The 24,050-nt window shown below is 29.9% G+C and overlaps 1 protein-coding gene across 1 annotated transcript; it reads right to left on the bottom strand.

The window, feature by feature from the left end:
• Positions 1-15,014: 15,014 nt before the first annotated feature.
• Positions 15,015-23,825, bottom strand: EMB1144 (chorismate synthase, putative / 5-enolpyruvylshikimate-3-phosphate phospholyase). The gene is made up of 13 exons (XM_068633923.2): positions 23,404-23,825; positions 22,571-22,721; positions 22,303-22,379; positions 22,160-22,218; positions 21,978-22,061; positions 21,792-21,884; positions 19,826-19,906; positions 18,639-18,770; positions 16,547-16,649; positions 16,349-16,443; positions 16,177-16,242; positions 15,857-15,941; positions 15,015-15,528 (listed from the first exon to the last, which is right to left on the bottom strand). The coding sequence occupies exons 1-13, from the start codon at positions 23,537-23,539 to the stop codon at positions 15,383-15,385; spliced, it is 1,308 nt and encodes a 435-aa protein (XP_068490024.2). The 5' UTR covers positions 23,540-23,825; the 3' UTR covers positions 15,015-15,382.
• Positions 23,826-24,050: the final 225 nt, after the last annotated feature.

Here is a 24,050-nt window from a genome sequence, read left to right as displayed (position 1 = left end):
AATATTTGTAATAAGAAAATTATTAAAATAAATTCTTACTAATATTTTTTTCTAAATTACAAAGTATGAATTGTATTATATAATTATAACATCTACAAACATATCCTAATTCATACTGAAAATCTGTTTATTTCTCATAACACATTTTAATAATTTTCTTACTATAAATATTCAAAAATTTCTGAAATTTAGATTAAGAATGAAAACTATTTTGGCATACGGATAAAAAACATATTTAACACATAAATAAATTATCAATTGGTGGCAGTTCGTACTTAATTTCCCGTTTGGAAATAGCTTAAAGGAGTTCAATGTATTGATAAAATAAGGGAGTTTTAAAGTGATTGTAGCTGGTGCAGAGTCGTTGTTTCAAGAAAAATAAAAGTGGGTACGTTGCTTTTTGTCATGTTCATTGGGGCTATTCATCTTTTTCGTGTATATCCCATTTGTCTTCATAATCTACTAATATCATCTGCATATATGTATTTATTTATTAATATTGATGCTTTTTTGTTTCGTAGTGGCTTCAACCACAGGGCTACTTATCTTTAATATGGCTAATTTGGCATAAGGTATCGTATAAATTTAATACTATTCTGGTCTTTATGTTATGGATCACCAAACTTCTTAATGGAATCTTTCTTATATAATTGAAAATTATTGGTTTATCCTCTTCCATTTGCCCATTTTCCCTATCTTTGTTCCCACCCCTTTTCATAGGGCCCCAAACACGACTTCCTACTAAACTCCATTAATATAATTAGATTACAATAACACACAGAATGATGACAACGATAACGACAAATTCCACTAAATGATAAAGCTAATATATAATTTACGTCACTAATTGCTTGGTCTCGCTTTTTTTTTCTCTTGAGTTATCATGTGTGAGCTGAAATACCATGAAAAAACTCAATCAATCATATATATATATATATGGCTCTAGTTGTTGCTATTGGATTAGAAGGATTGCTAACTTAAAGTGATAAAGTGATTACACCAAAAACAGTTGGAAATTTCTTATCGACTAGAGATGAGAATATTTCATTGTATATAAATGGGTGTAAACTTCATTCCATGAGTCGGTTTTATGAGGTTGAGTTAAGTTTAAAGTTCACTTCGTAATATGATATCAGAGTCATTTAAAGTCTATCATAGCAAATGTTTATTGGGTTTATTCTCACTCTCAACTTGAGAAGTTATTTCATTGTATATAAATGTGTGTAAATCTCACCTATAAGCTGATTTTATGGGGTTGAATTAGGTTTAAAGTTTATATTGTAATAAAAATAACAATACACAAATACACAAATAAATGATGCAAATGAGAGAGATTAAGACCCTATTTAGGTGCCGTGCTTACAATAACTTGTTATTTTTGGTTTATTATTAGAGAGTTCAACTTCAACATCAATTTTGCCTCTGTACCATCTATCTTTTTCCTGTATTCTATAAAATATGATACAGTGATATTTCGTTTTCGTAACACATACCACCATGAATTGAAATGAGAATGATGTGTACCTCCATTTCGTAAGGTGCTTGATTAATTTACCAATAATTGATGGAGCCTCTTAATTCCGATTAACAGACAAGGACCAAACTGATTAAGTACTAATTGAAGGACTTGCATGAGACCATTGTGGTTTAGAATTTAAACTTTATGATTAGTTGTACATGCGTTTATTCATTTTATATATGAAACTCTTTCTTCAATTTCTTGCTTTTATGTGCTAATTAAGATGTGTATAACATCTGGTTGTTGTGTTAATTAGGCTCGTAATATGTTAGAGGTCCACTTTTCTTGAAAATAAAATATTTTAGAATATATAAGTAATTACAAATCTTACTTTATGAATTAATTTTTATAAAACTAAATTAAATTTAAAGTTCATGAAGAAAATTTCAACATACACCACATAAATAATATTAACGTTAATACATGTTTGTGTATAATATAACCTTAATATATATAGTATTAGTCGTTTTAAAAAATATAAAAAAAAATCCAGAATTTTTAGATTTATGAGCAGAATTACAATTTATAAATTTAAGTGGCATGAGAGATTCATTAGTTTGGTTGTTGATCAAGTCAACATATTGGTCAAATTGAATATTCACACAGTTCTTTCTTTACCGTTGTTCGATATGTTAATTATTAGATTATGACTAAGAATTACTTTTTTACTAAAATATTATTTTACTCTCATCCCATTTTTTATATATATACTCACAAATATTCTTGATTGTGATTAAAAATACAAAATAATATCTACTCGAAAATATTTGAAGATAAAAATATTTGTGGATGATATATACGAATATTTTACTCATCCGTTTGTTAAAAATATGTTATGAGTACTACGCAATCTTACCAGCAAATATTTACGTGAGTGGTTTTTATTACATATTTTATTAAGAATCAAATTATCAAAATTAAAAAAAAAATTATGTTTTTTATTAAGATCTATTAAACTAAATGGAAATTGTTTTTACTTAAATTACTTTTTTGAACAAATTATTTGAAATAACTATTTAGAAAAACAAATTTTAATTATATTAATATTTTATTATAAGTATTATCATTTTTAATGATGACATTATGATTAGTTATATATTATAGTAAATAAAATAAATTTATAATTTAATAGATCGAAAAGACATGTAAAGAGATAGACAAAAAATATTATATTATAACTAATAATAAATAGATCTCTTAACAAAAGAGTAAAATTGTTGACAATTAATAGACTCGTAATAATACACCATTGGTTGCCCCTAAAATTTGTCTCTCAATTTAGACATAACTAATTGTATTCTTATCCTAAACTTTGTATATTATTGGAGAGTTATTTTTGTTTTATAAGCTATTAAAAGCTTATTTATTAATTACACTTATTTTTTTAAAGTAAGTTGTTTTATTAATAAAAATATTTTAAAATATATAAATGAATATAAATCTTATTTTATAAATTAATTTTATAAAGTTGAGTTACACTTAAAAAAAATTAATATATTTTATTCAATTTTAATTTTAATGAAAGAAAGGTCCCATTAACTTAACTATTAAGAAAGGAATGGTTTATTTATATATAATTGCCATAAATAAAATAAATTGACCACATAATTTCAATAAATAAAAAATAAAATATTGATTAGGGATATCTAATCATATATTCCATGGAGATCCCTCAGTTTGAACAACCGGATTAGTTAAAAAGATAAACATTAATTGTTGTAATGTGACATGTGATTAAATTTAATGAAGAATTTGATAAAGAGAATATATAGTGAATATAAGTATCTAAAACAGACCAAGCATGGAACTAAAAGAAATTCAACAACTATATTATTAAAGATTATGAAAAAGTATGTTATAAAGTCAAATCATGCAAATACGACATATCACAAACTATAAGCTGTCGTATAAATGGATCATCATTGTGGATACCAACAAAAACTACAATTTCAATTCAATTTAATTTATTTTGCTAAACATTATTGGTCGTTAGTTATCATTAATTCTTGAATGTGATACAAAGATAGTGATGACTCATACATTGGATAGATTTTGAAAATATTCTTTTAAGATTAGTTATGTTTTAAGTATTTATAATTCTAATGTTAGGAATTTTACCCAAAAATTAAAATTTGTGGATCTCAATCAATTACAGGAGATTAGATCCCAAATCTCTAGAGAAATAATTAATTATAAATGAATAATTTAAGACGGAAGAAAAAACAAGGTAATAATAGTTAATATTTGAGTCCTTAACTCCTTGATAAAATAATAACATATTTGGTTTATATGATTTTAATCTATATAAAAAAAATACCCATTTTGGTTTGTATAAAATTTTGTTTGACAGTTTTAGTGATGTCGTGAGAATCTTCTTATTAGAGGACAAACATTATGTTTTAAGTAATAAATATTAAAATAATATATTTAATGGAATTTTTTTACGGTTAGTTTTATGCATAAATCTGTATGAGAATGGTTCCGTGATGTATTTTTTTTAGATGTAGGCTTAGACGCCTTAAGTGATTATCTCTGAGTTCAGCTAGAGTATTCTATTAAGCATATTTAGAAGTTTGTCTAGTAAGAAAAATCAAAGGTTCTGTTTATGTATAAATGTTAGGTCATCCTCAAGTAGTTCATATTTAATTTATTTTTTATTACCGATAAAAAAAATATGCACACATGTTAAAGAATTTTTTTATTATATAATTTGTTTATTTAAGTTTGTAAAGAAAATTTTATAATTTTTAAAAGCTTTAAATATGTAGAATTTAAATTGATTTTTCGTTAAGAGTTTAGATAAAGATTCAGTACTAATGTGTGATTTTCTTGATTCAGAGTTTTTTTTATTATTTCTTTTAATATTCTAATTAGATTTCTTTAATTGAGGTTCATAATTGTCTTATATTTTTTTTACTGATTTTAAGTTTTTAAGGGGCATTGATAATAGTATATATTCAATTCTTAAAGGGTTTTTACAATACTTTGATAATTGATATTTAATTAATATTTAAAAATAAATAAGGATTTGTTTGATTGTAGAAAAGTTCCAATATCACTCTAGATTTTTACATTACTTCTTGGTTGAAAAGGTTTTAAGGATTTGAATTATGTGAAAACAAGTAAAAAATATATGATTATTGAATTATTATTTATTTAATTTTTTTTGAAAAATCAATGTTTGAAAAAAGTGATCAAAATTGAAAGATGCTCTCTCAAGAAATTTTGGTAAAAATAATCTATAATGAAGACAGTCAAACGCAACTTTAAGTTAAGAGTATGTGGTCCGAAAATTTCATAAAGCTCATTTTAACAAAAAATTTATTTTTTAGTTAGATGTAAATTAATAATATACAATAGAAAGATATTAAATTAGAGAAAAAAAATACATTAAGGTTTTTACTTTGATTTATCTAAAAATTTAAACTATGTACAATTCTTAATCAACACAATCAAATTCAGCTGATAGACTAACACTACAAAGTACAAGATGAATATTCTTTAGGCTTCAATCACTTCTTGCATAAAAATGAGTTTTATTTGGAGTGCAATGACTCTTGATTAAGACAAAGTATTATCTGAAATAAAGTCACTCCTAATAAAGATCGAATATTGTTTGGAACACAATCACTCATAGTTAAAACTAAATATTTTTTGAAACACAATCACTTTTAACTAAGATTGATTAATCTTTTGAACACAACCACTCTTAGTTAAGACAATCTTGTTTTTACAAAAAATGACATCTAAACGATCAACCACATTGCTAATTAAAATAGGGCAATGTCCTAAAATAAATACTCCTTTAGGCTACTAAGTTCTTTAGTTAAGATACAACAATTGTTTGAAGATTGCAAGAGAGTATTTCGTAGTTATCAACCTTTCTTTTTCAAGGGATATTTTATACATAGAGGTTGAAAAGAAAGAATCATTTGCAAATTCTTCCTAGCCATTGAGATATCCACAAAAGGTCTTCTACTTCTTCAAGTTTGTGTTTGTCCACATTCAAATATATAGATGCATTAAATGTCGTTCGTGTAACATTAAATACATATCTCTTCTTCAAGAAATAGTTTGATACACAACACGACTTATTAGACATATTTCAGATAGCTTCTACCCAAACTAGAGTAAAAAGCATTACCATACAAGGTTGATAGTCTTCACAAACTTGACATTTAGTCCTTTTTAGAAAAATTATTGGTGTGAAGTAGTTTTAGTACTTTTTTTAAGAGATCTTGATGTTGACATGTCTTCATGAGATCCTCTTGAAAGATAGACATAAAAAATATTCTCTATAATATAAAATAAGCATTTATAATATTATAATCATACCATGTTGTGCTTAAGATCATGTGTTTCTATTATTTATCAAATCTTATTAGAAGATTTACACGTGTTGAAATCTAATGCTTAAAAATAATGTCTTTTACTTTCTTATAAAAAAAATCATATAAATATTGATCGAATGCAAACATTAAATCCTAAAGATCTAATGCAAAAAAAATAGTCATATTAATATTGGTTGAGGAAACCCTAATTAATGTTAGTGATTAAAGAATCCCAACTTATGTTCTCATTAATCTTGGTCAAAAACAATCTTGACATCAACTAAAAAAAAAATAAAAATAACCTTGGTAAAAATGACCAAAAATAATCATATTTGAATCTTAAAAACATCAATCAATAAATGATATCAAATTAGTGATGTATGATAGATAATGAGTGATGCCTAAACCTTAATAAGTTGATAATATTTCAATTGAAGTTGAATTCACATGTCTAATCAAAGTTGACCCAAAAAAGAATATCAAAAGAAAATAAATAAATTGAGATAGAAAAGAATATTTATAATTCCATATTCTTACTTTTTATTTAGATGAAACTTAAAATAATCTAATTTTAAATAGTAAAATTACACTCATAAATTTTAATATTTTAATTTCTTTTAAAATATTTTTTCAAAGAATATAGTTTATGGTAGAGCATTTTAAATTATTTTTAAAAATAAATTATTTTCTTAAAATTATCCATCAGAAACTTAGTTATTTTATTTTTGATAAAAATGTAAAAATATCTATTTTATGCCTTTACAAATTATTTAGTTATGAAATTTAGAAATATTTAAAATTTAAAATTACCAAAGTAGACATCACTTTGCGGGAAAAGGATTAAATATCATAATATCTAATTAAAGGCAAACCAACTAAGATACTTTAACAACCTATACTATATTAGATTGGCTTACTTAGTCTTAATCAAATTTTAACCCAAATGATTATGCTAATTATTTAATATTTGACTAAGACACTTGTAATATCATCTCAGAGATTCACATATGCCACTAACTGGGAAAGGGATTTGTTTCCTCGTTTCTGAAATTCCGATATTCTCCATTGTTTGTCTCCTTTTCCACCTTAATTAGGGTAATTTATATTCCGATCCATATTTCCAAATTCCACGAATCTATGAAGCATTTCAGAATTGAGATAAGAATAAATAATATATATGTATTGATAAGCTAAAAATAATTCACCCCACCAACCAACTATAAACGGTCATATATTTGTTGATTTTTATTTTTTACAGTTATTTATCTTAAAGATATCATTAAACTATTTTATTAGCTAATAGTACACCAGTTTTATAATAACTAGCGGGGAGAGTGTTGACGTATCAGTATTTTTTATTTTTATCATTGTAACCCATGTGACATTATTAAGCAATAAACCAAAAATTCATTCTCAATGGTTCAATCAACATTAATCATGAAAAATATTATATGCAAAAAAATAAAATATAATGAAATATGTTTCTCTTTTCTTTATCTTGGACTCGCAGAAAGACTTAGTCAAATCGTTCTTATCCTTTATCACCATCGTCAACCACTTCCCCTCCATATCCTCCATCACCATCACCTTTTTATTCTTAATCATCTCAATCAAATCTCAAAACTTAAGTGTTTCGCTTGTTTGTTCTAACCTCTCGCAATTCATTTTCTCACTCCTTTCGCTAATAGACTAACGCGTCTCTCCTTTTCTCCCTAAGTCCTCTTTTTCTCATAGACTAACCCCTCTCACTCCCATCGGCGCACTTTTATCTTATACATTTTTTTCTCTTTCAATTTTGTATTCAATGAACAAAATCTTACTATTCTGTTTTGTTTTTGTTTTCTTTAATAGTTATGTTATAAATTTGATTAAATTGTTATCTTCGTGTGTGTATTTTATGGCGTTATTTGTGTCAGCAGAATAATAACAATATTGTCATACAATGCCAAAAACATGCATAAATGAATAAAAAAGAAAAGGTAAATTCAGACATTGCATTTTCATATTCTACTTTATAATTGAAAAACAACACTTACTGGTTGGTTTCTACGACTTCTCATATTTTGAATTTTGAATATGAAAATAGAAAACGGAAAAGATGTTTGCTAGGAGAAAAATATACAATTATGCAATGCTGCTTAGCAAACCTCACTTTGCAATGTTTAGTTTTGAATTTAAAAACAGTGTTATCTCTTTTGTTATCCTTTTGAGATATGAAATTAATGTTGGTTATTATTCAGATTTTATTATTATTAATTCAGATTTTATTACCCTTAAACTATTTTACCGTTATATTGCATTAATGGTCAATTTACAGGTAGTATTCCTAGTTTATAGCTTCCAGTAATTGTAATTATTATACATATGATTGAGTGAATCAAAATGAATAACATTAGTTTGCAATTTTGTGTAATTACTTTCAATCAGTTGCTACAACCTTTTGTCTTCTCTTATTTCCTCCAATTAGTTTCTACAACTGGTATCAAGAGCTAGTCTGTTATTATGAACTCTACCCAATTATCAGTCTCTATCCTTGATGGAAAAAATTACAATCGGTGGTGTGTGCAAATGAGAGTTTTGTTTGATTATCATGAGTTATGGGATGTCGTTGAAAGTGGAGTGTCTGCATTAGTTGTTAATGCAACTGAGGCGCAACGAGTAGCGCATCGTGACCAGAAAAAGAAGGACAATAAGGCTTTGTATCTCATTCATCAAGGAATGAATGACGAGACGTTTGAGCAGATAGAAAGAGCAACAACTGTCAGTGAGGCTTGGACAATTTTGTCAACCAATTATAAAGGTGATGATAAGATTAAGAGGGTGCATCTTCAAACCCTAAGACGTCAATATGAACTGTTTTGCAGATGGAAACCACAGAGACTATTCATGTCTATATAAATAAAGTTATTGCCTTGACAAATCAAATGAAGACCAATGGTGAAACACTTTCGGAGCAGACAAAGGTGGAAAAGATTTTGAGGTCTTTAACTCCCAGATTTGAACATGTTGTTGCCGCAATTGAAGAGGCCAATGACATTTCAAAAATGACAGTAAGGTTATTGTCTGGTTCTCTACGAGCGCATGAGCAGCGGATGAATGACAATAAGATTGAAAAACCAATTGAACAGGCTTTACAAGCACAAGCCTCAATTGGTAGCTCCTATCATAAACATGGTAGCTATTTCAGCAAAGATCGTGGTGGCAAGAATCATGGAGGCGCTTGGCTCGGGGAATGTGGTCGCGGAGGACGAGAAGGCATTTATAATAAATCAAATATTGAGTGTTATAATTGTCATAAACGTGGCCATTATGCAAATGAGTGCAGATCAAAAGGTGATAATCAAGCTGCCAATTGTGCTCAAGACAATAATCACGTACAAGATGAAGAGGATCATACAGTACTAATGATAGCCACATCAAATGAAACCCCAAACAATCAGACTTGGTATTTGGATACAGGTTGCACAAATCATATGTGTGGTCAGAAGGAGTTGTTTGCAGATTTGGATGACTCATTTCGCACAAAAGTGAAATTCGGTGATGGCAGGTTCGTTCCGGTGACTGGAAAAGGGCGAATTCTTATCACATTGAAGAATGGTGATCACAGGTACATCTATGATGTTTTCTATGTACCTGATATGAAAAGTAATTTGTTGAGTATGGGACAACTAGCTGAGAAGGGTTATGAGATGCACATAGTTGAAAATAAATTATCAATTTTTGATAAAAAAAGGTAATTTGATTCTTAAAACCTTTTTATCAAAAAACTGCATGTTTCCGGTAGATATTCAAATGGGTGATTTCAAGTGCTTGAATGCAATAGTGAATAATGAATCGTGGTTATGGCATTTACGCTTTGGGCACTTAAATTTTCAGAGTTTGGAAAATCTTTCCAAAAGAAACTTAGTGAATGGTTTACCCCATATTCATCACCCTGATCAATTGTGTGAGGCTTGCATTTTTGGAAAGAATAACAGGACACCATTTGTTAAGGAGCCTTGGCGTGCAAAATTTCCTTTGGAGCTTGTTCATACAGATGTTTGTGGCCCGATGAACATATTATCAGTTGGAGGTAATAAGTATTTTTTAACCTTTATTGATGATTTTTCAAGGAAAACTTGGATTTATGTATTGAAAAGCAAGGATGAGGTATTCCACTGCTTTAAAATATTTAAAGCATTTGTTGAAAGAGAGAGTGGTAGACAAATTAAGATGGTGCGTAGTGATGGAGGAGGTGAATACAAGTCTAATGAATTCAAGAGACACTGTGAAGAACTTGGGTTGCAACATAACATAACTTGCCCCTACACACCTCAACACAACGGAGTTGCTGAGAGAAAGAATAGAACAATCATGGACATGGCGAGGAGCATGCTTAAAGCGAAAGGTATGCAAAATTATTTTTGGGCTGAGGCCGTAACATGTGCGGTATATTTGATAAACAGATCACCCACTCGGAGTGTTCCTAACACAACTCCGATTGAGGCATGGAGTGGAATCAAACCCAATGTGCAACACTTGAAGGTATTTGGGTCAATTACTTATGCTCATGTTCCCAATGCAACAAGATCAAAGTTGGATGATAAGGCAGTGAAGACCATTTTCATTGGATATAAGCATGGGGGATACAAATTGTACAATCCAATGACAAAGAAGGTGATTGTTAGTCGTGATGTTACATTTGTCGAAGATGAGGAATGGCAATGGAATGCAACAACTGAAATGGATTCGAAAAAACGATATATTTACATTTTGAACGATGATGTGGAAGATAGAGTCACTCTTGAAGCACCTACAGTTCAACCTGAAGTTGTAATTCAACCTGAAGTTGCAACTCCAATTGCAACTGTGATGGAGCGACCAAGAAGGCAACAACGACAACCTGTACATCTTCAAGATTGCGAAGTAAATTTTGATGATGAAGTTGATGACAATGGAGATTTGGTTCACTTTGCTTTTCTTGCAGAATCAGAACCGTTATATTGCATTAATGGTCAATTTACAGGCCATGTTAGTATTCCTAGTTTATAGCTTCCAGTAATTGTAATTATTATATATATGATTGAGTGAATCAAAATGAATAAGATTAGTTTTGCAAGTTTGTGTAATTACTTTCAATCAGTTGCTACAACCTTTTGTCTTCTCTTATTTCCTCCAATTAGTTCCTACAATTAAAACTGCTCAAAATATTACAAATATCTCCTCTGATATATTTTTAAAATAATAAAATAAAATATAAAGATAAAATTGGAATAAAATAAAATTTCCTTTATATATAGGTATAAATAATAATAATAATAGGGCATAACTATTATTTTTTAAAAATATAATATTATCAATTTTTCAAACAGTAAAAATAAACGTATATTTAGTTAAACTTAAGTCTATAATAAATTTATATTTACAGTATTAATACATACAATTATGTTGTTAAGGGAATCTAGCTTAATTGGTTTAGCATGGTGTGTAAGTTATTTAAAACTCTTTTATTTGTGTTCAATTTCCACGAATCAACAAAAATATTAAGAAAAATTATAAAAATACATATGTATATGTAACCATTGGCATTGTAAATTGCACATAGCATATTTTTTATATATATAATTAGAAAATAATTTTTAACTCATAAATTATATTATAGAATATATATAAATTATATTTTAAATTTACAATGAATGATTTAAATTGTGATGTAAAATTATTTTAAAATTTTAACCAATTCTTTAAAAAAAATATCATTGAGATTTAATTTAGAATAAGGTTCAAAAATGGAAAACGATAAATAGTTAAAAGAACAGTTACAGAAAATAATGGTAAAAGAAAAGTAGTTTAAGGTAGTTGAGAGATTTTTTTTTAACTTGTTGCAGAGATAGTCATAGACATTAAAATGAAAGAAGATAGCAAACTGTTGAAAATGTTTAAGAAGTAATTGACAAGAGTGAGATACCCAGAGTCTCACTCTCTAAATTGGGTATCCTAGTTTAATGTGTTTGTTTAAACTTTTTGAAGAAAAGTCAAAATCCACTGTTTAACCAATATTTCTGATTATTTGGAGAAGCTATTTTGTTTTTGTTTAGGTTAAAGAAGCAGAAACTACAACTACTTTTTTTGAAATAAAAAGTGTTTTTTGGAATTGTTACCAAATAAAATATTGTTTTTAATTTTCATAAAATATGTAAAATGTAAACCACATTTTGTACATCTTAAAATTATTATTATTTTGTTTAATAAAGCTGCCCTAAGACTTAAGTTGGAGTGAACGGTAAAACCCGTCAAGGGAGGACTTTAAAATTAAAATAAGTTGGGTTGTATTCTAAATTTACCTTTACTAACCATTTTTGGATTTTTAATATTGCTCCTACTCCTCTGTTAAGAAACAAATTGGATTCGGCTCGGCTCGGCTTAAAATAAATCTGCCTGTAAAGTATTAAAGTAAAACTGAATATACTTAGATCATTCATTTAATTTAAAAATATCATAATGTTTAAGGGTAAATTAACTTTATTTCTAAAAGATGTATTAAATTATCCTTTCATATATTAAAAATACATGTTCCCTCTCTCTGGACAAAACTACACTATACCTTATTTCACTTTTAATTTCCCGTTGAAGTCATGTTAACTACTATTTAAATAAAAAATACTAAGAATATCTTGTAAATTTTTTTACGAAAAAGATGTGAGCATCACCCTACCCCTCTTGATTGCAGTAGTTAGTAAAATTTGGAAGCACAGGAACAATATTATTTTCAAATGGAAAGCGGTCGATAATGTGAAAATGTTTGTTGTGATTTAGTTAAATGTATGGTATTGACTAACTTACAAGTTACACTCTGTTTTCTTCTCGTATTCAGATTGGTGTATTGACCATTTGGTTTGTATGAAGATGGTTTGATTAAACTGCCTTGTTGGGTAGCTATGTGAGTGGTTTCTGAGATTTGTTAGGGATTCGTGTGTTGTTAGATGAAGGGTTTTTTGGAGTTCATGTTTTTGGGAGATTAAGGTTTCTTTCTCTCTATAAAGACTGAATCACTTCTAAAGTGATTCACATTTATTTATTTTTTATTGCTACTAAAAAAACCTACTCCTATGGGATAAATTCTCTATCTAGCACCATTTAGACTTTTATTTCCCTAACTAGCACCCTTTTGTTTTTATTTCCCTATTTAACACCCTTTTGTTTTTATTTCCCTATCTAGCACCCTTTTATTTTTTATTTCCCTATCTAGCACTATTTCAAAAATAAATAAATAAATAATAATTTATTTATTTTTTGATAATTTTAATTTTGAATGCATTAAAAAATAAATATTTTTAATGTTTAAAATAGTTAGAAATATAATTAATGAATAAAGAAATGAGTTTTTATAAAATAAAATAAAAAAATTAAAATGTTTAGTTTAAAATTATTTTTGTTAAGAATGAAGAAAATAAAAAATTAAACCCTACAACAACATAAAAGTTGAATCTATAAACATAAATTACTATTTATTTTTATTATTATTGATGATGTAATCATGTTAATTTCAAGTAAAAAATACATGACATAATTACAAAAAAACCAAAGTCAATTAGTATTAATTAATAGTGGATACACAAGTAATATTGAAGTGTCTATCCTAAATGCAAAATTTTAAAAAAAAACTAATGCAAATGTTACACTTAATGCTTAAAAATGAGAAGCAAAAAATGAAAAAAAAAGTCTAGAAAATAAAAACAGCAACAATAAAAAAAAAGGAATGGTAGAAAAAAAATAATTACTAAAAACATAAAAGATATAAAACAAAGGCAAAACAAATTAAGATAAAGATAAAAGATATAAAAATAAATCCAAATAAGATAAATATAAGAGATATAAGGCGATACTAAATAAGTATATGTTGATCATAAAAATGAAAATAAATGAAAGATGATAATTCATTTAATATTTTCTTCAATGGTACATTAAATAGTTTGTGCGAAATGAAACATAATTAATGACGAGAAGTGCACAATCCAGTAATGTTGGGACATATTCTTTATGTGTGTTTTGGTGTTTGACAATATGAACATTCTTTTTTGGATCATGTTGTTCTTTTATGTTCATATCAGTCCTTATTTAACTTTGTTTTTTTATAATTATGTCCTGTATTTTTTACTTGAAATTAACATAATTACATCATCAATAATAATAAAAATAAATACTAATTTATGTTTATATATTCAACTTTTATGTTGTTGTAGAGTTTAATTTTTTATTTTATTCATTCTTAGAAAAATAATTTTTAAACTAAACATTTTAAATTTTTTTTTTTTTTTTGTAAAAACACATTTCTTTATTCATTAATTATATTTCTAACTATTTTAAACATTAAAATATTTATTTTTTAATGCATTCAAAATTAAAATTATAAAAAAAAATTAATTTATTATTTTTAATTTATTTTTGAAATGGTGCTAGATAGGGAAATAAAAACAAAAGAGTGCTAGATAGGGAAATAAAAACAAAAGAGTGCTAGTTAGGGAAATAAAAGTATAAATGATGCTAGATAGAGAATTTACCCACCCCTATGAAAGATATCTCAACCTCCAATTTTCTTGTTGAAATAATTTATGGCTAAAATGTCATCATTATTCTTCTCTTTTAAAAAAGCATGGAATTTTGATCACAAAAAACCATTTTGCCTTCATTTCAGAATGATTATTTAGAAATATTAAGTAATCTCCCTCCTACAATGACCATTATTTCATTTTATGAAGTTATTCCTAGTGAAATAAAAATAATTAAAAGAGACCTTCAATTTGAAAACATTTGCATGGATACAACAAGAATCACCGAAACCTTCTGTTGCCACTATTGATGTCCATAATTCAGACAACGTGAAAGAAAAAGGGAGCGTTTTGTAAATTTGAGTAAACTATATTTTGTTATATTTTATGATTTAGTGAGGTAATTTGTGGTACGCACTTACAGTATTACTATTTCTACATGCCAAATAAATTAAAGTATTGTGTCCCGAGTATATTTTAACAGTTAAGGAATCTGTCACACCCCTACTCTAAAACTTCGCCAAAAAATTGGTGAAGTTAAGAACATGTAAACAAGCAAAAAGAAAGGCATAAAAGTAAAACATTGACATTGTAGTTCGTAATCACAATGCATAATATATATTATTGAGAGCCAGCTAAACATCCCAACGCTTTCATTTATTGAAATGCATAGCAACACTTGCTAGACCAAAAACTATTATATATTTCTCACAGCATATAATTCCAGTTCACTTTAAGGATACATCGCGGTGCTTTTGCGACCAGGTTTTCTATAAACAATGTTCACCCTCGAAATGAAAAAGGAGAAAATAAAAAGAAACACAGATTAACTTAACACTAATACAAGAAGATAAATTGCATCCGCAAAAATATCTGCCACAAGGCGAACATGACTAGGAGACGGATCCTCGCCAGAGGGAAACTAGAACTTTCATCAAAATGAATTAACCGTCAACTAGCCAGAAGGCAGACAAATACTGATTTACGTACCCTCTTCATATTCTTCAGAAAGGTACTTCTTCTGGCGATAATGCGGCCACCATGGGTTCTTGAAAATCTAAGTTTACGGGAAACAGATTACACTGTGCATATTGTGCCATCAACTGGTCCACAAGAACCAAAGCTACCACTGCCTCTACCATGGGTACAGCTGCAAGCCCAGTCCAACAAAATATTCAGAGATTTTATTTTCTAGTGATTTAAATTCTAGCAAGAGTCAAAAACTTGAAATGTTGTCATGATTGAAAACCATGCACACACGCATAATACTCAATTCTCCTTTCTTTCTGACATTAGATTTAGATGTCGTTTAAGGAAAAGTTGTCGTGTAACGAATTATCTTGCCCATCAGTTCAATGTTAACATTTCTAAAGATTGTCCTCTCAGCAACTTAGATGAATTATATTAGAGATGAAGTGAAAAAAGTGAACTAAAGATAATACAAACAGCATTCTAACAAAAAAAGCACGGTTATTAACCTCTTGGAACAACACAAGGATCATGGCGACCACGGGCTATCAGCTCTGTTTCCTTTTTATCCCGTGTCACAGTATGTTGCTTCTTCTGCAAAAGTGTAACACCATGTTCACTTAATGTAAAATACATATGGTAATACAAAAATAATGAAATACAAAAATCAATCTCAAGAGACTACTAAAGTTACTCTAAAATATCCTAGATAGTCTAACAAGAATAAGCATTGTGAAAGATATCGTGAACATGTTAGATTGGCTAGTATGTGTGTTTAATGGATGAATGGGACAGTGATGAAGATAGAAAGAGAAGAGATTAAACTTACTGCAATAGTCGATGTTGGCTTGAAAGCTATTCTCATATTAATGATTTCCCCATTGGAAATTCCACCCTGATTGTCAATACAGATAATTTAAGTAAAACAAATATAGACACATGACCATCATCGTGAACATCTAGAAACAACTAATTAGTAATTATAGAACAAGTATAAATACCTGTATCCCACCAGAGCGATTTGTTCTTGTTCTTGTCTTTCCATGTTCATCTATATAGAACTCATCATTGTGTTCACTCCCAGTCAAAAAGGTGCCTATAATGATTTCATTAAGCCATCAGAACACACCTCAGACTCAAGTTATCAAAGAAAATGACGTTGTTTAATTGGTATCAGTAAGACAAGTATGCTTCAGTACCTGCAAACCCAGAACCAAACTGAAAGCCCTTGGTTGCAGGCAAAGACATAACAGCTTTAGCCAACTCAGCCTCAAGTTTGTCAAACACTGGTGAACCAAGACCCTGAGAAATAATAAGATCATTTTTATTATAAGTGGAAAATTAATATAAAAAACTGAATAATATAAATAAAAATTAGCTGGAGTTAGGATGAGAACTAAGAGGTGCCTTTACAAGATATTAAGGGAGATTCAAAATTGCAAAACAGCAAGCATGGTTTCAAAGCAGAGTGTTTTCTCTCTCATGCTAATTATTAAAGAGCAATCTGATATTTATGGGCATGGGCTACAACTTAATTTTTTTAAAAGTAAATTATGCTATGCAAGGAAGGGAAGTTCTAAAACTCGTAGATGACTAAAGAGTACAGCTTTCAGAGTCTAGTTATGGCCAAATTTCCACCATTTTCTGCACAAGATTCATTAAGCAAGCACTATTACAGGCAGGGTCAAAGATAAAAAGTTAGAAATATTCTTAGAACAGAAAAAAAAGAGCTTAAATATGTTTTATCTTCCCATAAAAATTAGCAAACTTTGATTTTGCTACCTAAAAAATTGTTTCCATTTTGACTTCAGATTTTATTGCATTTAGCCCCTATGATTAGATTTACTCCCTTAAAGTGATGATATGACAAACGGATCAATGACATATGGCACAATTTGATTATGCCTCCGCATCACTTTACAAAGCAAATCTAGTGACAGGGACTAAAAACATGTTATTTTTAACAAAATCAGGGATTGCATCAAAGAAAAGAAAAGAACCAAAATGGATTAATCTGTTGAGATGAAAAACACATTTAAGCAGAGTTGTCAATAGAAAATTGCAAAAAGCTTAAAAGCCATTGTGTCATACAGTGGATAGCGTCACGGGAAAATAGCAGAAGCCACATAGTAAGCACATTTTTATTGTACAAGAGAGAATAAGAAGAAAAAAACAACTTCAAATTTGGAAGAAGACGGGTTTAAAAAAAAGAGAAAAGCAAAAGGAGGAAGATATTATAGAAACAAGAAGGGGAAGATTTAAGAAAGGAGAAAGCAAAATGTAAAAGAAGGGTATTTTACATGTAAAAACGCAGGTGTTGCTAGACTGGAAGAAAATGTATGAGTGTTTTGAGTATTGGAAGAGAAGGGTTGATGTCTAAGTTTAAAAGGAGGAAAAGAAATTTAGGTCATAGAATGGTGCTACTCAAAGGTTAATGGCCTGGAAATGAAAAGGCTAATGTCGGGTTTATTTTAAAAGTAAGGAAGCCCAAGTTAATCAGTAGAATGTAAAAAATGAAGGCAAATTATACTTCTTTTTATTTCCAACAATATCCTTCTTAGTATGATGGAGAGTGTGGTGTCTTCTTCATTTTTGAAGTGGTGCTTGTTGCTTGTGGTGGCTGGTGGTAAATGTTGGTGGTTGAAGTAAGCTTTGTGGTGTTTTTACTAGTGGTGGTTGTGTTTTCGTTTTCATAAAACCCAAAAAGAAAACCAGCGAGGTGCAAAAATGGAGTACAAAACTAAAAAAAATTAATTTCACACTAATAAATGTCAAATACAACGAATCTTCTCATCAACCCTCTCACACACGTCAATAATGGAACTGCTCACTCAAATGCTGCTGCAGCTGGAGAAGAATGGAAGTGTTGTAGCTGGAAGAAAGGTATGGGGTGCGGGGATGCAATTGAGGTTACTTAAAAATGTGAGTTTATACTTCATTTAGGATTATTTAAAAATTTTAAAAAGGTTAAAATTAACTATTCAAAATTAATATGGAGGTGCAGGGGAAAGATATGGGGGTGGAGGGAGAATTTGCCAAAATGAATGACATAAAAAACAAAGAGACCATTAGCAACACTAAGACACTTATGTTACATCACTATAACCCGATATTGAGCAACATTGTATTTGAGCCGAAAAAAATAATGTAGTTGTATTTCTATTTAAAGCCAACTAACCATGTGATAGCTGAGTTTACTAATAAAAACCTGTACAGTTGTTATCGCTTTTATCTCTACTTGCTATTTTGCCAAATTATTTCAGCTTGATAGAGACAGGTGGAAAGACTTACACGAGGACAGTTCCTAACAATGCATGTTACAACACCACCAACAGAATCACCTCGCACTCGCACAGCATCAATTGCAGCTATCATCTTCTCTGCATATTCAGAGTCTGGACATCGAACAATATTACTCTCAATCTGGAAAATTTCCAAAAAATATTGGCAAACCAGGAATTTAGCTTCATAATTAATGATAATAACATCAATAAAAAGTAATCTCAATAGTTATAACAATAAGCAATTAAATTGGAGGACAGCATTCTGAACAGGATAGTATGATGGCACCTGTTCAATAAAAGTGGCAAACCACGAATTTGGCTTCGGAATTGCAAGAATATAATAATGATAACATCAATAAAAAGTATTGTCGATATAAGTTATAACAATAAGCAATCAATTTGGAAGACCACATCCTTACACGACAGTATGATAGCACCGGTTCAATAAAATAAATAATAGGATATTCATACATTGATTATTTTAAATTAGTATTAGTTTACTTATTTTCCCTGCAAGTGCATAACACATTGGATAGGTCACTGTATGAATTCTAGGAGAAGTTAGCAGCAGATAGACAGTTATTTGGTAAATAACAGAAGTCTAGTGCAGATTCACATCATATATATTCCAGTTAAATGCATTAGACCATGTTTTCAAGATAATGAAAATTTATCCATTTTATAGGAATGGTCCTCCCCCCCTTTTAACTCGTTATAGTTAAAAATAAATAGATTTCACATGTAAGTATCAATAACTTATCAAGCACTAATTATACAATTGTATTCTATAATCTGTTGTAAGATCAAAATTTACGAGACCAATATATGTGCTAGTGCATATTGACCTGAAATTCAGCTTTGGCCTTGAGATGGTAAAAGTATTTATCACCCATTTCCTTAGTAATGGTAAAAGTCATTTCCTAAGTAATATTTATGGGTAATGCTCAGAATGTTGAAGTTTCAGTTTAAATCAAACAAGAAGCATAAATTGTAAAATGTATTCCATTGCCAATAAGCAGACTCAATCAAAATATTTAATACTTGGCTATATTCAAAAACCATTAAAGAAAACATAAAAAATAAAACAGATAGTCACTTCCATGTTTAAAATACACGAAATTTACTTCAAACAACTTTACAAAGGAAGCACTATGCCACCAGTGCACGCACAAATATGAATATTAACTTTAATACCTGATGAAGCATCAGAGCGTCATGATTGATAAGGTCCTCGGGAAGAATAACCTTATGGACTTGAGACACATATGCAAGAATCTGAAAAATAAGGAACCTTTAGCCAGGATGTTTCTTAAGGAATTGGCAAATAAAACTTGTGACAGGTATGTACGTTATTATATCTATATCAACCATCCAGTGGTGACTAAAGATTTGCATTTTGTAAAAAGAATGTCAGCACAGAGAGAGATTGATCTGGCAAAGTTAGGCCCTAACAGACAAGTACAAGCTGACCTTACATATGATCAGTAGGGATAGGATGCCAACCCAGTGTCAATGCAATCTATGGTAGTCTTTGAAAGTTCAATTCTTGGGGTAATAATCTTTGAAATCTTCAAACTCAGGCAAGTATATGTGTTTTAAATGAAAATGACATCAAGATCAATATGGATATGATGTTGACTCAGTGATCACTGCAACTCATACTAGTAATTTATTTCTTAGGATAATGTTTCTTAGTCATCATTTCCTTTAATTTAGGAGATAACAGTAATATAGCATTATAGAAGGAATTTAGGGTAAGGAATGTTTTCTTCGTTTTGTTAGAAGCTTTTGACACCTTTCTCATCTGTTTTCCATACATAAATAACCATTGAGAACTTTTGTTTCATTCAGGGTCCAAATTTACTTGGAAGTTGGAACTTTCATTTGAGCAGAAACTCGTGTGATAGCTAGGCTTGAGAAATAAATCTCTTATACTTCTACGTGAATCTACAACTGATCCAGAGGGAAGGTATAGCACTTTGGATTCTTCTGGTGTTATTTAAAATCTCTTAGGTTTCTAGCTCAAAATCATTAAAACTTCCTTCTTGACAAATGTATTTGCATCTCAAGAGGTCCTTTAAAGCCAAGTCTTTCACTTTAATAGCAGTGTTTAACAGGATTAGCACACATGACATCTGCAGCTAATAGGCCTCATCGAGAAACATGCTATGTGTAGATCTAATTTAGAATTAGAATGCTTCTTTGCATAGAAGGTTAAATTCATATGTTGGTGGTCACTGTGCGCATCCTCTAACTTTAGAGCAATTATATCATGATTAATTTCACGGCTAAAACTTATAGCAATCTGTGGTTTATGCAGTTCTAGATGCAAACAAAAGAACCAAAAACCAAGAAGCAAAAATATGAATATGTAAAATTACAAGTGTATTTGCATCTCAAGAGGTCCTTTAAAGCCAAGTCTTTCACTTTAATAGCAGTGTTTAACAGGATTAGTACACATGACATCTGCAGCTAATAGGCCTCACCGAGAGACATGCTATGTGTAGAACTAATTTAGAATTAGAATGCTTCTTATTTTTGCATAGAAGGTTAAATTCATATGTTGGTGGTCACTGAGCGCATACTCTAACTTTGGAGCAATTATATCATGATTAGTTTTAATGGCTAAAACTTATAGCAATCTGTGGTTTATGCAGTTCTAGATGCAAACAAAAGAACCAAAAACCAAGAAGCAAAAATATGAATTGTAAAACTACAAGTGTATTTGCATCTCAAGAGGTCCTTTAAAGCCAAGTTTTTCACTTTAATAGCAGTGTTTAATAGGATTACCACACATGACATCTGCAGCTAATAGGCCTCACCGAGAGACAAGCTATGTGTAGATCTAATTTAGAATTAAAATGCTTCTTATTTTTGCATAGAAGGTTAAATTCATATGTTGGTGGTCACTGTGCGCATCCTCTAACTTTGGAGCAATTATATAATGATTAATTTTAACGGCTAAAACTTATAGCAATCTGTGGTTTATGCAGTTCTAGATGCAAACAAAAGAAGCAAAATATGAATATGTAAAATTAGAATATAAACAGGGATATAGAAAGGCTATGATGTTCTTAAAATATTCTTCTTGGCCAGTTATAAAACAGAAAAACACAAAGGAATACCACAAAGAAAAATAAACTCAAGAGACAAGTAACACCTCAGTTCCAGAAAAGTCTTTAAGGATTTTCTTAGCAACAGCACCAGAAGCAACCCTTCCAATTGTTTCTCTTGCAGAAGATCTACCACCACCCTTAAACATAATAGAGTTCAGATGTATGAGCTTATTACATATAAATATCCCATTGAAAAAATGTTGGACTCATTACAATAAAAAAGTCAGTACCTGAACTGATCTAACACCATACTTCATGTCATAGGTAGCATCTGCATGGGAAGGCCTATAAGCTAATGACATCTCACTATAGTCCTGAAAAAGTTCCCCAGAGTACAATATTTTATCAGCATCCCTGAATTATGATAATAGTTTTTGTTTGTCATAAACAAGCTCTAGAATTAGATACTCACATTTCCTCTTTGATCCGTATTGGGCACAAATATATGAATTGGAGTTCCAGTAGTACGTCCTGCAATTAACAGATTATACTTCAAACATCTTTTCATGAAACATACAATTTTCCAAGCTAATAATAGTCAGAAGAAATAGTGACCTTCGGAGACTCCTGAAAATATTTTACATGTATCAGTCTCCTTTCTAGGAGTTGTAATTCGGCTCTGACCTGGCCTCCTATACATGAGAAATCACGCAGTTATTTTTTGAAGACATGGTGCATCAGAAGCAATCACTACCTATCATTCATAAATGTCATATTCCCTAACTAGCAGTTTAGCACAGATTTCAATCCAAACACCAGAGTGTTTTGTCACACAGTGCAAGTGGTTCAATGAAGATAAATAGATGATCTCAGAGGCAAGTACCTTCTGTCAAGATCCATCTGCATGTCAGCTTCACAGAGAGGTATACGAGGTGGACATCCATCGATGACACAACCAACACCTCCTCCATGGGATTCTCCGTATGTAGTCACACGAAAGTGATTCCCATAAGTACTTCCAGCCGCCTGTATCTCTGTAATATGTCAACACTCTAAGAAAATTAAAAACCATCCATCCCAATTCCATTAGTTTAAAATTCTTAACATGTAATGTAACTGGCATCGGAACCATATATTTTCCTTAATTCGTTGCATTTATCATAGACACTAATCCTACGTGTTTATTGAATTTGAAATCATAATGAAAACCAAAAAAAAACACGGTTTATGAAATTTTAGTTCCTAGCACCTAAAAGAAGACATGCAACAACAAAAAAACACGGTTTTCAGACCACACCTACATCAACCTGTGAGCATAGAAGCTAGATAGCAGCGTCGCCAAAAGATATGCAATACAAACGACGGAGGTTTGAGAAGAGACATCCAATTTCATTTAACACGATTTGCTTCAGAGATTCTTACACGAATTGCTTAATAACAATGTCACAACACATTCCTTACAACAAAGTACAACCGATTCCGGAAACCTAGATACACGAATTCAGCGAACGAATTGAAATATTTAGCAGATAAAATCAACTCAGCTAAGCAAAGGATCGAACAGAAAAAGAAAATCACGGAAAATAACGAGGAGCAGATTCTAGTAGCTGATCACGTAAAAACAATAAGAATTAAAATATAAGCGATGAAGAAGAAACACGTAAAACAAAGAATTAGCTGAAAATGAAACTATTAACGAACAGAGAGAGGACTGACGGAGTCTCTTGGGAAGACGAGGACGGAGCGAGAGTCGGAGATAACCGGGAGAGAGAGATCGAAGATCGGAATTGATAGAAGCGAAGGCAGAGAGAGCGTCGGTTGAGAATGGTTTGGTAGAGAGAGAAGACGCCATTGGAATTGGAATTGGAATTGGTAACACGCCAGAGAATTAGATTGAATGGGGAACAAAAGCAAACACAGTGATATGATGTGATACTAAGTTTGGTTGTTGAGTTGAGAGAGAAAAAGAAGAATAGAGGGAGGTTGGTGTATGGTTTGGTTTGGTGGCAATGGGTGTAATAATGAATGGTGAGAAACACAAGTGGCACCACCTACCCACCACCCTTCGCCCTTCGATATCGTGTTTGGTGTGCGGGCACGGACCAGCCTACGTCCATCTCGTGTTTGGTACAAATTCTAGTATTACTACTTACTTCGCCATTCCTAATTATTATTATTATTATTAATACAACTCTATCAGTTATGCTATTAATTACTACATGCTTGGATAAGGAATTTTTTAAGAAAATATTTGGATATATATAATATATAATATAATACGTTCACTTCAAGAATATAAATATTAATCATTTAACTTTTAATTATTATATTTATATTTGTCAAATAATATTTAGAAATATTAT

The sequence above is a fragment of the Phaseolus vulgaris genome, chromosome 7, assembly GCF_051622355.1.
Source record: "Phaseolus vulgaris cultivar YP4 chromosome 7, ASM5162235v1, whole genome shotgun sequence".
Taxonomy (NCBI): domain Eukaryota; kingdom Viridiplantae; phylum Streptophyta; class Magnoliopsida; order Fabales; family Fabaceae; genus Phaseolus; species Phaseolus vulgaris.
This window is presented reverse-complemented; position numbering and strand designations above follow the sequence as displayed.